Source organism: Cyrtonyx montezumae, unplaced genomic scaffold (assembly GCF_038088225.1).
Source record: "Cyrtonyx montezumae isolate F1298 unplaced genomic scaffold, pur_monq_1.0 scaffold_18, whole genome shotgun sequence".
NCBI lineage: Eukaryota > Metazoa > Chordata > Aves > Galliformes > Odontophoridae > Cyrtonyx > Cyrtonyx montezumae.
In genome coordinates, this window is record NW_027071914.1 from 7,358,061 (window position 1) to 7,370,839 (window position 12,779).

A 12,779-nucleotide genomic window follows, 5' to 3' on the forward strand; every position below is an offset into this window, starting at 1 on the left:
TCCCAGCACCAGGCTGAGGAGGATATTCCAACCAGGATCAGAACCTAGAGGTTGTGATTGCTTGATGCCATCAGTTACCCTTATGAAGATGCACGGTACAACAGAATAGCCTACATTTAACAGCACAGCTGTGAGTGTTTTGTTTTGTTTTATTAGCTCTAGCACAGACGTGTTAAGCACCCTTTCTTGTGCATTTGTTGTTCACTTCTGTCTTCCCTTTCTAGGTGATGGTGCAAATGATGTAAGTATGATTCAAGCAGCTGATGTTGGAATAGGAATATCTGGCCAAGAAGGCATGCAGGTATCCCTTCAATTTACTTTCTCATCTATTTTGTCAAATAGGCTCTTGCTCATTAATAAGTTTCATAGCAGACCTGTAGTCTGAGTGCCACATTAAAGAAGCAGGTCAGGATCATAACCGGCATTAAAAATAATATGTAGTCCATAATAGCAAGTCCAGAGAAAAAAAGAGTTTGAGCCAACTATTAGCATGCATGGAGAAATAAGTATTTGCTCATAAGCCTGGAAAATTAACAGATGCTTGTCCACTTTTAGGTTAGCATCTGGTCTCTGAACAACCTCTGTTATAACATTTTCAGATTTTGCTGGTTTTCAGTGTTTTCTGCCTCAGATTCTTTGCCACATATCCCCCTTTCTCATGCTCATCAGAAGGAGAGTTCTGCAGATAAAGAAATTTCTCAATTATTTTTATTACAGTGTGCAATAGTAGAAAATTATTTTAAAGGCCATGTTCAGATTCCATCCCACTGAGTGGGAGAAAAAGATTGTAAAGTAACTTCTGTTCTTTTTAATGAAGGCTGTGATGGCGAGTGACTTTGCAATATCCCGATTTAAGCATCTCAAAAAACTCCTACTCGTCCATGGACACTGGTGTTATGCTCGCATGGCAAAGATGGTGATTTACTTTTTCTACAAAAATGTGGTAAGATGATTAAAATTCTGGAAACTTTCATCCTAGCAAGCACTAAGAAAAGGAATGTTTTATATTTGTTTTTGAAGACGCTGCTCTCTCATTTTTTATGAAACTGAAATTCGTGCTTTCTGCACTTTGCAAAAGTTTAGGCTTTGCTATTTCCATCATAGTAATGTGCTGCACAAAGAATTGAGAAAAATATGGAGTCTAAATATCTTTTGAAATAACATTATTCCACAGGGGAAAAGGAACTCAAGGTTTCGTAATTCTATATAGCAGTTCAAGAAACTTTATTAATAATACCCATGAGTCTCAAAACAAAATTTGCATATGGAGCAGCAGATTATTAGTGCTGGAATACAGAAGATGACTCTGCACTAAGAAACGATTGCCTGCGAAACCTGATTTTTTTGCATTTAATTTGATAGGAACCACTTGCAAGCAATGATGCAGTCGTATCTGGCATTTTTATTAAAAATTTAATGTATATGCAAATTAATGGCGCATTGAAGAAAAATGTAAAGTGGGTAAAACTGACAGGAGTACAGTTTCTGCAAGACTGTGCAAACAAGTCCATTTGACATGAAGTCTCTGAGCATGAAAGACTATTTACTAAGAATTCAAAGCATTAGTATATTTATATGTATATTATATATATACATATAATTTTTTTAATAAGGATTATGTCTTGTCCTTGTTCACATTTGTAATGCAAATGGAAAATTTCTGATTTCCTAACTGGGCACCTTTTTGCAGTTCAAAGAAAATTGCAGTGTGAAATAGCTCTCCAGACCAGGATGCTGCTGTTCTATTATCTCCTTGGTACCATTAGGGAGCAGGAGGCCTTTGATTCCACACTGACAGCAAGCCTGTAAAAAGATTTTAAAGTCTGGCACTCAGAGCTGTGAACAATTTGTTTAATTATTCTCTGGTGTTTTCTTAAAGAAACCTAACAGCTTTTATAAAGCTGTATCACAGTGGGTCAGTGTGAAACAGTCCCTTAAGATATACTGCTTTATAGAACAACATGCAGAGATGTCTACTGAAAGCACCTTTAACTAAAATAATGTATTCTTTGGAAACTGTGTTAACAACCAATGTACTGCATAAGCTTCTTAGATGGGACCGTGGGATGTGTAAAGTACCTGTGCATTGCAAACTAAAGGGTCCACACGAGATTTCAGAGAAGGGAATAACATGGAGGACAGCATAAAGGAGAAGCCACAGGAAATGCGTAGCTCCACAGCCTTCACAACCCAAAGAGAAACCATAACAGAGCGAAGGGATGTGCTTTTGCATATATGAGGAACAACAGTTCAGCTTGTAACTGTACACTGTGTTTGTACTTTCTTGTTCCACAGAGCTATGTCAACCTGCTCTTCTGGTATCAGTTCTTCTGCGGGTTCTCAGGCAACACAATGATCGATTATTGGCAGATGATTTTTTTCAATCTTTTCTTCACCTCGTTACCCCCTCTGGTCTTTGGTGTTCTGGATAGAGATGTTTCTGCAGAAACACTCCTGAGCTTGCCTGAGTTATACAAGAATGGGCAGAATTCAGAGGTATGTCTTAATTCCTGAAGTAACTGCTTGGTCAGCCAAAAGACTACAGCATTTTTTATTTCGAGAAAAACAGGGGAGAGTTTCAGACTCACCTGGAAATGAATGATCTTTTTACATGTTCTGTTTCAATTATATCCACAAATAGAAGGATTAATTGTAGCTATCAGAAATGCTTCTAAGGACTATACAACTGAATTTTCATTCTGGGAGTAAGTCTGGGTGCTTGTTCATGGTTGGAAGATGTAAATGAAAAGGTTTATTCTGCCATTAAATATATGAAGCAATCTGGTTTGGTAACAGTGTTCTGCAGTGTAAAAAGTGATGTACTAGTGATTCAAATCTGTTTGTTGATTCTGATGTAAAGAAAAGATGTTGGGGCAAATGTGTGTGTGTATATATATATATAAACACACAGTATATAGAAAAAATATATGAATGAAAGCATCCAAATGCTGAAAAAAGAATGAGCGATTAAAAAGAGAAATATAATAAATGGAGGCTGAAATAGTGTAGCTGGTTCCTGATTAAACTCTGCTGAGATTTGGTGTTTCAAACAGGCTCAACATATGGAAAAAAATCTTTAAAAGCCTGCAGCACACACTGAAAGAAAATGTAAACCCCTAAATCGATGAACAACTAGAGTTTTGTTTTCTCCTCTTGCGTTCAGAAAAAGACCTGTTAAATATATAAAGGTTTATGTCAGAGTTTGGTGTTCAGTTCAGGTTGTTCCAAGCCAAAGCTATTTCATTTATTTACTTCTTTTACTTCAAACTGTCAGAAATGGGAACACTCAGGAAATATACATGTAAGATTATATTAAGTTTTTTCCTCACATTGTCTTTCAGGTTAAGAAAACTGGTCTAATCTCTGTATGTTTGTGACAAATGCATATATTTATATATGTGCATAACTGTGTGTGTGTGTTTGTGTATACCATAACACATATTCCAAAATGATCTTAACATTTTCGATTGAAAATTATGAAAATGATAAAGCAAAATTTGATGCACTCTTTGTTTTAGATCACAAAATTACAGAGTAGTTAGGAACTGTTCCTATCTCTCCTTCTCATAACAGTTACTTCCCTTATCGTGGATTGTGGTTTTTTTTTTTATCACTGACACAAATACTCTGGGGTTCACATCATGTTTACTAATGTTTTGAAAAATCTAGTCAACAGAGGGCAGAATTTGAGAATTTTTGTTAGAGTTCCTATCCCTTCTCTTAAGAGCTCTTGAACCTCACATAAATCATTGTGAAGAGGCCATTGTTTCTGCTTTGACATTATGTCCGCCTTGAAACAGAAGGACCCTTCCTTCTGTCACTCAAAATGTTTCTTCTATACAAGAGCTGTGGCATTGCAGGTCTCTAGATAAGTTTAAATACGACTTGCTGTCAAATTATAATGGTGCAAAATAGATGCTTCAAGGGAAGGATCCTTAAAAGAAATGAATTTTATCCTATTCTAATGGAAGAGATGTTTTTGGAAAAGAATTTGAGGAATGGGATCCTTTGGGGAAATATGGAAGCAGTGATTACATTCCACTTTACTACCTCTAGCTGACTGGCTAATCTTCCCAGTAATCTTAATGTCTAGTTAACACAGAGAAAATGTCTGCTCAGGGATAAGTCTTTGCTCTAAATCACCTGTTCAACAGGCATTTGCTCATGAAGAGAGACCAGTTAGCTATAATGAGTAGAAGAAAAACAAACAAATATGTCTGCAGGATAGATCAGAAATGTGTGTGCCATCATAATGACTGTTATCTGTAAACTCCTACAGATATACAAGCTGTCGACTTTTATCATTACAATGTTGGATGCCTTCTATCAAAGCCTCATTTGCTTCTTTGTCCCCTATTTGGTAAGTACAGGGGTCATTCATTTCAGTGAAAATTAGGTGAAAAAAAGAAAAATTATCTACTAAAAAGTTAAGGTTCATCACAGTCTACCTGCCTATTTTCTAGGCATACAAGGATTCTGACATCGATGTGTTTTCCTTTGGAAACCCCATCAATACTATTTCCCTCCTGACTATCCTTTTGCACCAGGCTCTAGAAATGAAAACATGGGTATGTATTTGGCCTGTCCTATCCACATGATTTTATTTTCTAAACATAACATATTGTATAGACAGAAAGTTTTCTTTTAGAGTCGTTTACATTAATTCTGCGTCACAAAAAGTAAATAACATATGCAGTGAGACTTCACAGTATGTCAGAATATATTGTATATTGTTAGCCTCGGGGTTATAGCTTCGTGAATGTAGAAACAAAATGTACTTCTACTTTGCATTTGGACTGGTCAGTACACTACTTTTGCAATAATTCAGTAACATGAGCAGAACAAGTTACTCAAAACTGGAACAATTGTCACTGTCATCTCACAAATTAATTTGCAGGTATTCGTCGTTCACTCTTCAAGAGTGCAAGATCTATTGGGTACCTGCTTTCTAATCTTTTTTTGTATATACTGTCTTGCACCAGAGTCAGTGTCTCAAATGTATTATGGTTATTTTATGGTCATTTTGTTCTTACAGACACTGTTCCACTGGATCACGCTAATTGGGAGCTTGGTAATTTACCTTGCCTTCTCTCTGATCTACAACGCTGTCTGCGTGGCCTGCAACCCTCCCACTAACCCCTACTGGATTATGGAGAAACAACTTTCAGAGCCCATCTTCTATTTACTGTGTGTTATCACCCCAGCCATTGCACTTCTGCCAAGGTTTGAGCAAAGCACTCTTTTCCTCTCAGTTTTCATTTTGTGAATATGTAGACTAATAGCAATAAGAATGCCTACAGATAGGAGATATGTCAGGCACACATGATGCGCAGAGATACGTTACTGGTCTGGAAAACAGAAACTTGGGTTCAACTTTCTGGTTCATGAACCGTTATTTTATTTGGTCATATGACCCTACATAAGCCATTTACTGCCTTAATTTTCCCACAACAAAAAAACTTTCTTTCTGGGGTGCTTCCAAGTTTACCGGTACAAATCCTGTACATAATTGTTCATTATGACAAACACAATGTGGTAGAGCAGATGAAGGCTAGAAAACAAGTCTTTGAAATATTCCTATATCTTTGAAAGCTACAAAACATATTCTGTTGCTTCAGTACATTACAGTGCATCAGTAAGCCCAATTTAAGAATGTTTCTATATCAAATACTTTTCAATATCCAACCCAGAGTCTTATTTTTATTCTGTGTGACTAGTCAGGTATGGTAGTGATAGCTTTAACTGAAGTTAAGTGATATTTGGGGGAGGGATAATTGTTTTGATAGTTTCCCGGGAAAGGCTGGCTTGAAAACTGTGAGTCTGCTCCCACGTATGTATATGGTAACCTTATTACTTCCATTGATTAATACCTTTATCATTCTTTAAGAAGATTTGTTTTGCCTGAGTTGCACCACTTTCACATCTAAAATTTAAATTTAAAACTTAAAAGTTTTACTTCTGCTTAGACAATTAAATAAATGGATCTGTTTGATTGACCTGCTAGTATTATTCTCATACTAATTGTCATGAAGTAGCACAGCATGCTGGAATTGGAAGAATCAAGAAAACATTTTTAGCAATTGTTGTTTTTAATGCTTTCAAGAATTAAATTTTGAGCATTAACTTTGTCTTAAAGACGCTCTCCAAGGAAAAATAATATTTCTCTTCAAATTACTTTAATTTCCCTAGCTGAGTGGAGATGCATCTGTGATTTCATGTTATGTTACATAACTTCAGGTCAGGATAAACAACACACAGTTCAGTGAGGTGTCATGTCTTCTAGGCGAAGCATCATTTTCCAGACTTTCTTTTCCTGCATAATTTTTGTCCTCCTATCAGGCCACATTCACAGTGTCATTTTTGACCCTGAGCTTTCTACTCAGGTCTGCATCAAATACATTGTTAAGAATTTGTACTTCCATATCAAGAATTCAGGAAGGTTAGGAGCGTTGGTGCCTCAGCAGAGTACTGACCCGAAAGATTTGTTGTTACCTTCAGAGTTGGAAAACTGCTGTTCCATCATATAGGTACCTAAAATTATTTTCTGCAGGGTCCTCAGTTCACAGAATATCCAGGCCCCAGGTTCTGCTATGACTTAGCTGTGCTAGCATATCGCAGCATATCTCACATTGCAGGGCTGTGGGAAAGGCAGCAGCAAGCAAAGCCTGTTGGTGGGATGCCCATCCATCCAGTCTGCCAGCTACTTGCACTGAAGCCACAGAGAACAACTTAAGAGTAAGGAAAAAGCAAAATGTGATCCACACCTCATGGGCTTGGCTTCTCTGTAGTTGCTCTTTTCGCTTCCCAGCTGTAACTAGCAACTGCACAGCTCTCAGATCTGAGATGGTATGAGCCTGACCATGAGCTAATATAGACTGGATATAAGGAAAAATTTCTTTCTTTACAATAAGGGCAGTGAGGCACTAGCACAGGTTGCCCAGAGAGCTGGTGGTCTATAGACCCTGCAGACCCCCAGGGTGAGGCTGGAGGGGCTCTTAGCACTTAACTGAGCCATAGGTGTCCCTGTTCATTGCAGGGGAGTTGGACTAGATGGCTTTTAAAAATCCCTTCCAACTCTATTCAAATTCTATCCAAATCAATTCTATGATTCTATGTATTTTTGTATTCCTATTTAGGCAGAGAGGAATGAGAAGTCCATCACATTAAAAGCCCTTTATGTACTTAGTCTGACTTGGCATTTTTAACATTGTTATGCTTATTTATGTATATATTTGGCAGCCAGATGCAAGAATGACACATTCATTAATGCAATTTCAAGGAACCCTGATGTTTGCTGTAAAATCAGTATGAAGGTCACGTACGTAAAGGTCAAACTCTATTAGAAATATTGCTTTGAAAGAGGCTTTTCTTTCCAGACAAGATAGACATGATGTGGAGAGGTATGTGTACTCTCACTGCACGCATATACAGTTATATAAATTCTCTGTCCTGCATTGGCAAGTAGAACACGGTATTTTTACTGCTTCCTGAGCAAATGCACAAGCTGATTTTAAATTTCCATTGTTATGTTTTCTATCAATCTGAGGTTCTTTCTTTAGCCCGTTTTAGTGATATAATCTTGTGCTCCGGAAACGCTGAATCTCTTAGTGACCTTCTGTGTATCTTTCTTGCACTATTCAGTGACCAAGTGCTTCTACTATCATTTATTTAGTATTCATATACTTGTAGTTGAATCCGTACAGGTGAAGGTAAGAGTACAGTTGCACTAACATCCAGAAGCCCACTTTCACCTACCAGGTATAAGGTGTCTATCAGAGGGCTGCAGAGCACTGGAAAGTTAGCAACAGTATTTGTGTTATACAGTGCAAACTATGGGAGGAACCCACTGCTAAGACAATTATTTCTCTTCCTCTTCCATTAGGTACTTTATTTTTGCTCTTCGAGGAACCTTTGGAGCATCCCTGATTCTGAAAGCTCAACAGTTAGATAAACTTCCTAAAGGGCAACGAGATTGTGAGATCCAGAAACTGAGATCAAGAAAACTAACGACTTCTGATGCACCTGTAGCATCACCAGCATCTAATGAGGACCTTGACCAAAACATCAGCCAGTTATGTTTTTCACCATTTTTACATCCAGCAGCAGCATCTGTACCTCAAACAGATGCAGGAAGTCAGGGACTTTTGACCTCTGAGGTGAACCCTCTCAGGAAATGGGCACATGAGGAAGGATACTATTTCTTTAACAGGTGGGCAGAGGAAGAATCTACTGCTACAGACTCTTCTACAAGACCTCTCTCTGGCCGTTACCCCCCAGTACCCAGTAGGATAACCTCTCCTGGACAGGATGGTGGCAAACTAACAGAAGATAAAGCTAAGAATTTTAATTCTGGAAGCCATCGACGATCTGTGAGTGCAGTGACACTCTGAAGAAGCATTCAGAAATTAGATTCCTTTTCTGGACATGGTATCTCTGCCGTGCAGCCCATGTAGAGAAAGCTAGCATAGGGAAAATAAAAACTTATGTTATACTTTATCATAATGTTCACTACAAAAGGAGAAGATTTACAAACTTGCTGGAGTAGTGCAATTGGATTTCTAATATGCAGCTTCTCGTAAGTGCATATACCATTGAGGATTGCCCTTAGGTGACTTGTTGATCTTCCTGTTTTTGTGTCATTAGAGAAAAACCAAATAATCATTAAGCAATTGCTGAGAAAGCTACAATTACCTTCTTTCATCCAGGAATATTTTTTCTTTCATAGCACTTGCGAATAATGCACTGTGATGTTTCTATGTTGAAGTAATGGAAAGATAATCCATTCAACATTTAAGACAAGTCTTAAAGTAGTGCACACCACACAAAATTTTACTAGAAAAGTCTTAGAAAGACATTAGTAGCTAAAAAAATTATAGTTCTAACAGGAATAAATAAATAAATAAATAAATAGACCTGGTGCTGCAGAATCACAGCTTCTGAAAGAGACTAGAGAATGTTCAATTTTTTTAATATGTAGACTTTATACACCTTAAATTATCAGATCTACAGTGCCTCCCCTGCACAGTAAGCTCTATGTTTTATGTAGGCACACGTTTCACCTGATACTTTTAAGAAAAGGAAAAAGCAGTTTATGAAATAGAAGAATGCAAATACAGAACTGCAAGTACTGACAGGATAACTCAACAATAAATGAAGTCTACTTCTTCATACCCACAGAAGCAGACGGACATAACAAGGGTGATTCAAAGATTTTATGTTCCAGAATGGTAAAATTTTCCCTGTTCTTTCACCTGGAAATCATTTTCTTCCTTTAATTCCCTGTGTTACCTAATACCACTGCTGCATTCAATCAGGTATAAATTATGTTTTTCCCCTCAATTACTTACATTCCATAATTGATGGAGATATTAATGACAAAGATTTTGACAAGTAATATATGAAGGTTCACTAACCACACTGCAACACATGGTGCAAAACGACCCAAATATGCATAATATGCGCATCCCTTTGGTAATCTCTGGGCAACAAGATGCAAGGAATTAAAAAACATAAAATGTCACCTTCATCACTACCTATTGCAATGCAATTAAGGGTGACTTAGGTATTTCTTATAGAAATGTTGACTAGTAGGATCATTTCCCAATTTTTCTTCACAATGTGGGGTGAAATCTTAATCATTTTAAACTCAAGCCATCCATTCTTCTGTGAGTCTATCACTGTTTCTGATTTAAGTATGTTTTTAGCTTCTTTAATGTATGTTATTTTAGCTATTTGCCACTTATCATAATGTGTGAAGTCTGTTTAATATCCTCTATAACAAAGTGCAATTCATCTCCTGTGTGTTACAGTACTGTAACTAGAGTCCTCAAGACATCACTTTAAAGCAACTCAGGCAAGACTGAGTAGCATATCTGCCACTGGGATTTCTGGTAGCCAGAGCACGACGATGGATAGAACTGTAATTGATAAAGTATTAATTGTCAGTTGTAAAGCAATTTAGAAAGAGTTTTTTGCATGATGTACAAATGAAGGGAATTAGGCATAGCTGAGATTATTGTTAATGGGGTGTGAGATTGCTCAGATGTTTGCTCACAAGCTGGTAATGAACCTTGGGTGACAAGACTTAAGATCAAGTCTGCAGTTCACAGCTGTGTTTTTACATGAAATGGTCCGTTTACTTAAAGATGCCAATTTCTTATTACGTATTTTATTACAAAATGTGAAGTTTGTTTATAGTAATAAAATGTAATGTGGTCATGACTTGGTGTATTGTTGGGAGTGTGACTAGCACAAAACCAGAGGTGGAAGAGTAGTTTTGTCGTGCCCAGGAGTGGCAACCCATATTTTTGGAGACAGCTCCTCTATCCACTAGGCCTTGCAGTAGATGTGCTTGCCATAAAGCAAGGGGACTGAACACATGAAATAATCCACGGACAGGCAGCATATATTTATCCAAATCTGAAAGACCTGTAGAGATTCCAGAAGTCAAAGCTGAGTTCATTTTTTCTTGACAATGCTTCTGCAAAACAATTCTGCCATGCATTTTTCCTGAACAACTGGGCTTACATTCAGAAACAGCATATAGTTGAGTGGGCTTCCTCTAGAAAGAATGGGAAGGAAGAACTGATTATGATCTCCATCAAAATAGTCCCTGAAAGCTCTAGAGTGATGAAGTCCATGCTACGTCAAGTGATGAACAAAGTGGAAGACAGACCCTCTAACTAGCATCCAGGCTATAGCCAAGAATAGTTACTTCAGTCATAAGACAGAAAGGGGCAAAATTTGCATGGATGCTATAAGTAATTCTACAGATGGACCTACAGTGTTAATTCCACTGTGTGGTAGATGATAACAGACTGAATAGGTTAATTCACTCAAAGATTCTGCAACATAGAGGAAAAGTAATGCTGGTTCCCAAGGAGGGAGAAAGGTGTATCCTCTGTATCCTGACTGGCTCCATGGCTGTAGAAATCTCTCACCAAATGCATCTCCTGCTGGGTAACAATGCTACCAGTCCTCTGAAGCAGGTACTGCCCATAGTTCAGGATGTGTTCATTGCTAACCAGCTGCTCTCTCCTATGTTCTGGGTAAACAGTGATCATGAACTATCTCTCATTAGAAAGGCAGTGGACAGGAGATAAATCAATCCATTTAGAGAGAAGGTTCTGCATATAAAACACTTTTTCTTTTGTTTCAATTAACGCAAGCCTACAGTGAAAAAACAAAGCCCTCCAATATGTTGTTTGCAGAAGGGACATATGTTTACTAAATATGTTCTTCAGGCCTAGCTGGACTTTCAAGATAGCTTTTTATTTCAAGATGTATTTAGTAATACTGTCAAAATTTAAGTTCCATTAGTTTCATGTGAACTCTTTCCAACACAACAGGTGTCTCATGTTTCAATATATGTTCTTTTGATAGTCAGTATTGCATGTACTTGACTATAAAATACTCAAATCATTGGTTTTTGTGAAGTCACTGCATATTTTTTTCTTATGGTCTATCATATCATCATAACGATGATCCTGCATAAGCAACAGTGCTTTGAACTATTCAGAGCTATACCTACATAGCAAACAGAAGGTGACATCTCATACACAGCTGGATAGGAACTGATATACCAAGTCAATTGGTTGAAAAACAGATGTAATCCCATGCTGCTTGCAATGGTCAGTGAAGAGCCATCCATCGTGTTCCCACAGAGGTGAGTTGTTTGCTTGCTTTAATGTAAGGAGCAGGAAATTACATATGCATACATATTTGTTCATGCCTGCCTTAGCATCTCAAGCTGAATATATGCCCCTTGACAGCTCAAATCTGTTTGGTATCAACAGTAACTCTCTCAGTCTAAAATCCAGAATTAGTTAGGTGAAATAGGAGGAAGAATCCAGTTTGTTCACTTTTATTTCTCAGAAAAATAAAAAGAAAAAAGAAAATGGGCTTTTAGATTACATAGAAAGAGGTGTGTATAATGCTGCAGAACAAAGAAAAAAAAAAAAGCATTTTTCCCAAGGACAAATTGCATATATTTTGCCACTTTGTTGGCTGATGTTGTACTATTTAATTTATTTGTGTGATTGCAGTTCAAGGTGGTGTGCTGAACTATTTGCATCAGGGTAAGGTGACTGCAGGCAGGATGTGGTATGATTAGGTACTTGTGAATTTCACTGATGAGTAAAAACATAAACGCAGAAACAAGAGATGCTTGAAGTTAATGATCTCAGAGGGTGGGACTTGGAGAACTGACCAAATAGCACCGAAGATCTGTGAAGTACTTTTGACATTGGCAGTGATTGGAACGTGCTGCAATTATCAGGACATGTGACCACCATGAACAGAACTGCCCAGCTCTTAGAATTTAACATCTGATAATTCATTGCTACTTAAAGAAGAATAAGACTGAATACAGAGCCTGAAGAGCCATTTTTCCCAGAGTAGCAGGGACGTAACTGTCTGTTGTCTGAGTGCTCTGAAGGCAGTGGTTATTCACCTTTGCCTGTGCAGCTACTGAAGTATTCTCCCACCTCCACAGTCTCAGAGTGGCATTTATGACAGCCACATTGCAGTTCACGGCATAATCATGAATTCTACCCTTTGTGAGCAACCCACACGTGGCTCCTGTGCCACCCCGAGTCCTGCCATTGCCTGTGCAGCACCTGTCAACATCCTAAGCAACTCAAATGGAAATGAGGCATTATTCCAGAACACTGGGAAAAAAATATTGAAATAAGTAGACAACATGTTGGAAGGTGAATACAAACACAGCTGGTGCCTTTCTTTTGTGAACGGCATTTCTTTTTTTTTGTACTGTCATTTTG

The 12,779-nt window shown here is 37.7% G+C and overlaps 1 protein-coding gene across 1 annotated transcript in view; it reads left to right on the plus strand.

Annotated features, from left to right (window-relative positions):
• ATP10B (ATPase phospholipid transporting 10B (putative)) overlaps nt 1–10,210 on the plus strand; it is a 52,758-nt gene extending 42,548 nt beyond the window's left edge. Inside the window, exons 16-22 of the mRNA XM_065734505.1 lie at nt 225–301; nt 818–943; nt 2,296–2,496; nt 4,280–4,360; nt 4,464–4,568; nt 5,036–5,223; nt 7,883–10,210. Of these exons, the coding sequence (XP_065590577.1) occupies nt 225–301; nt 818–943; nt 2,296–2,496; nt 4,280–4,360; nt 4,464–4,568; nt 5,036–5,223; nt 7,883–8,390 (1,286 nt within the window). The 3' untranslated portion in view covers nt 8,391–10,210. The remainder of the gene's footprint in view (nt 1–224; nt 302–817; nt 944–2,295; nt 2,497–4,279; nt 4,361–4,463; nt 4,569–5,035; nt 5,224–7,882) is intronic.
• Nucleotides 10,211–12,779: the final 2,569 nt, after the last annotated feature.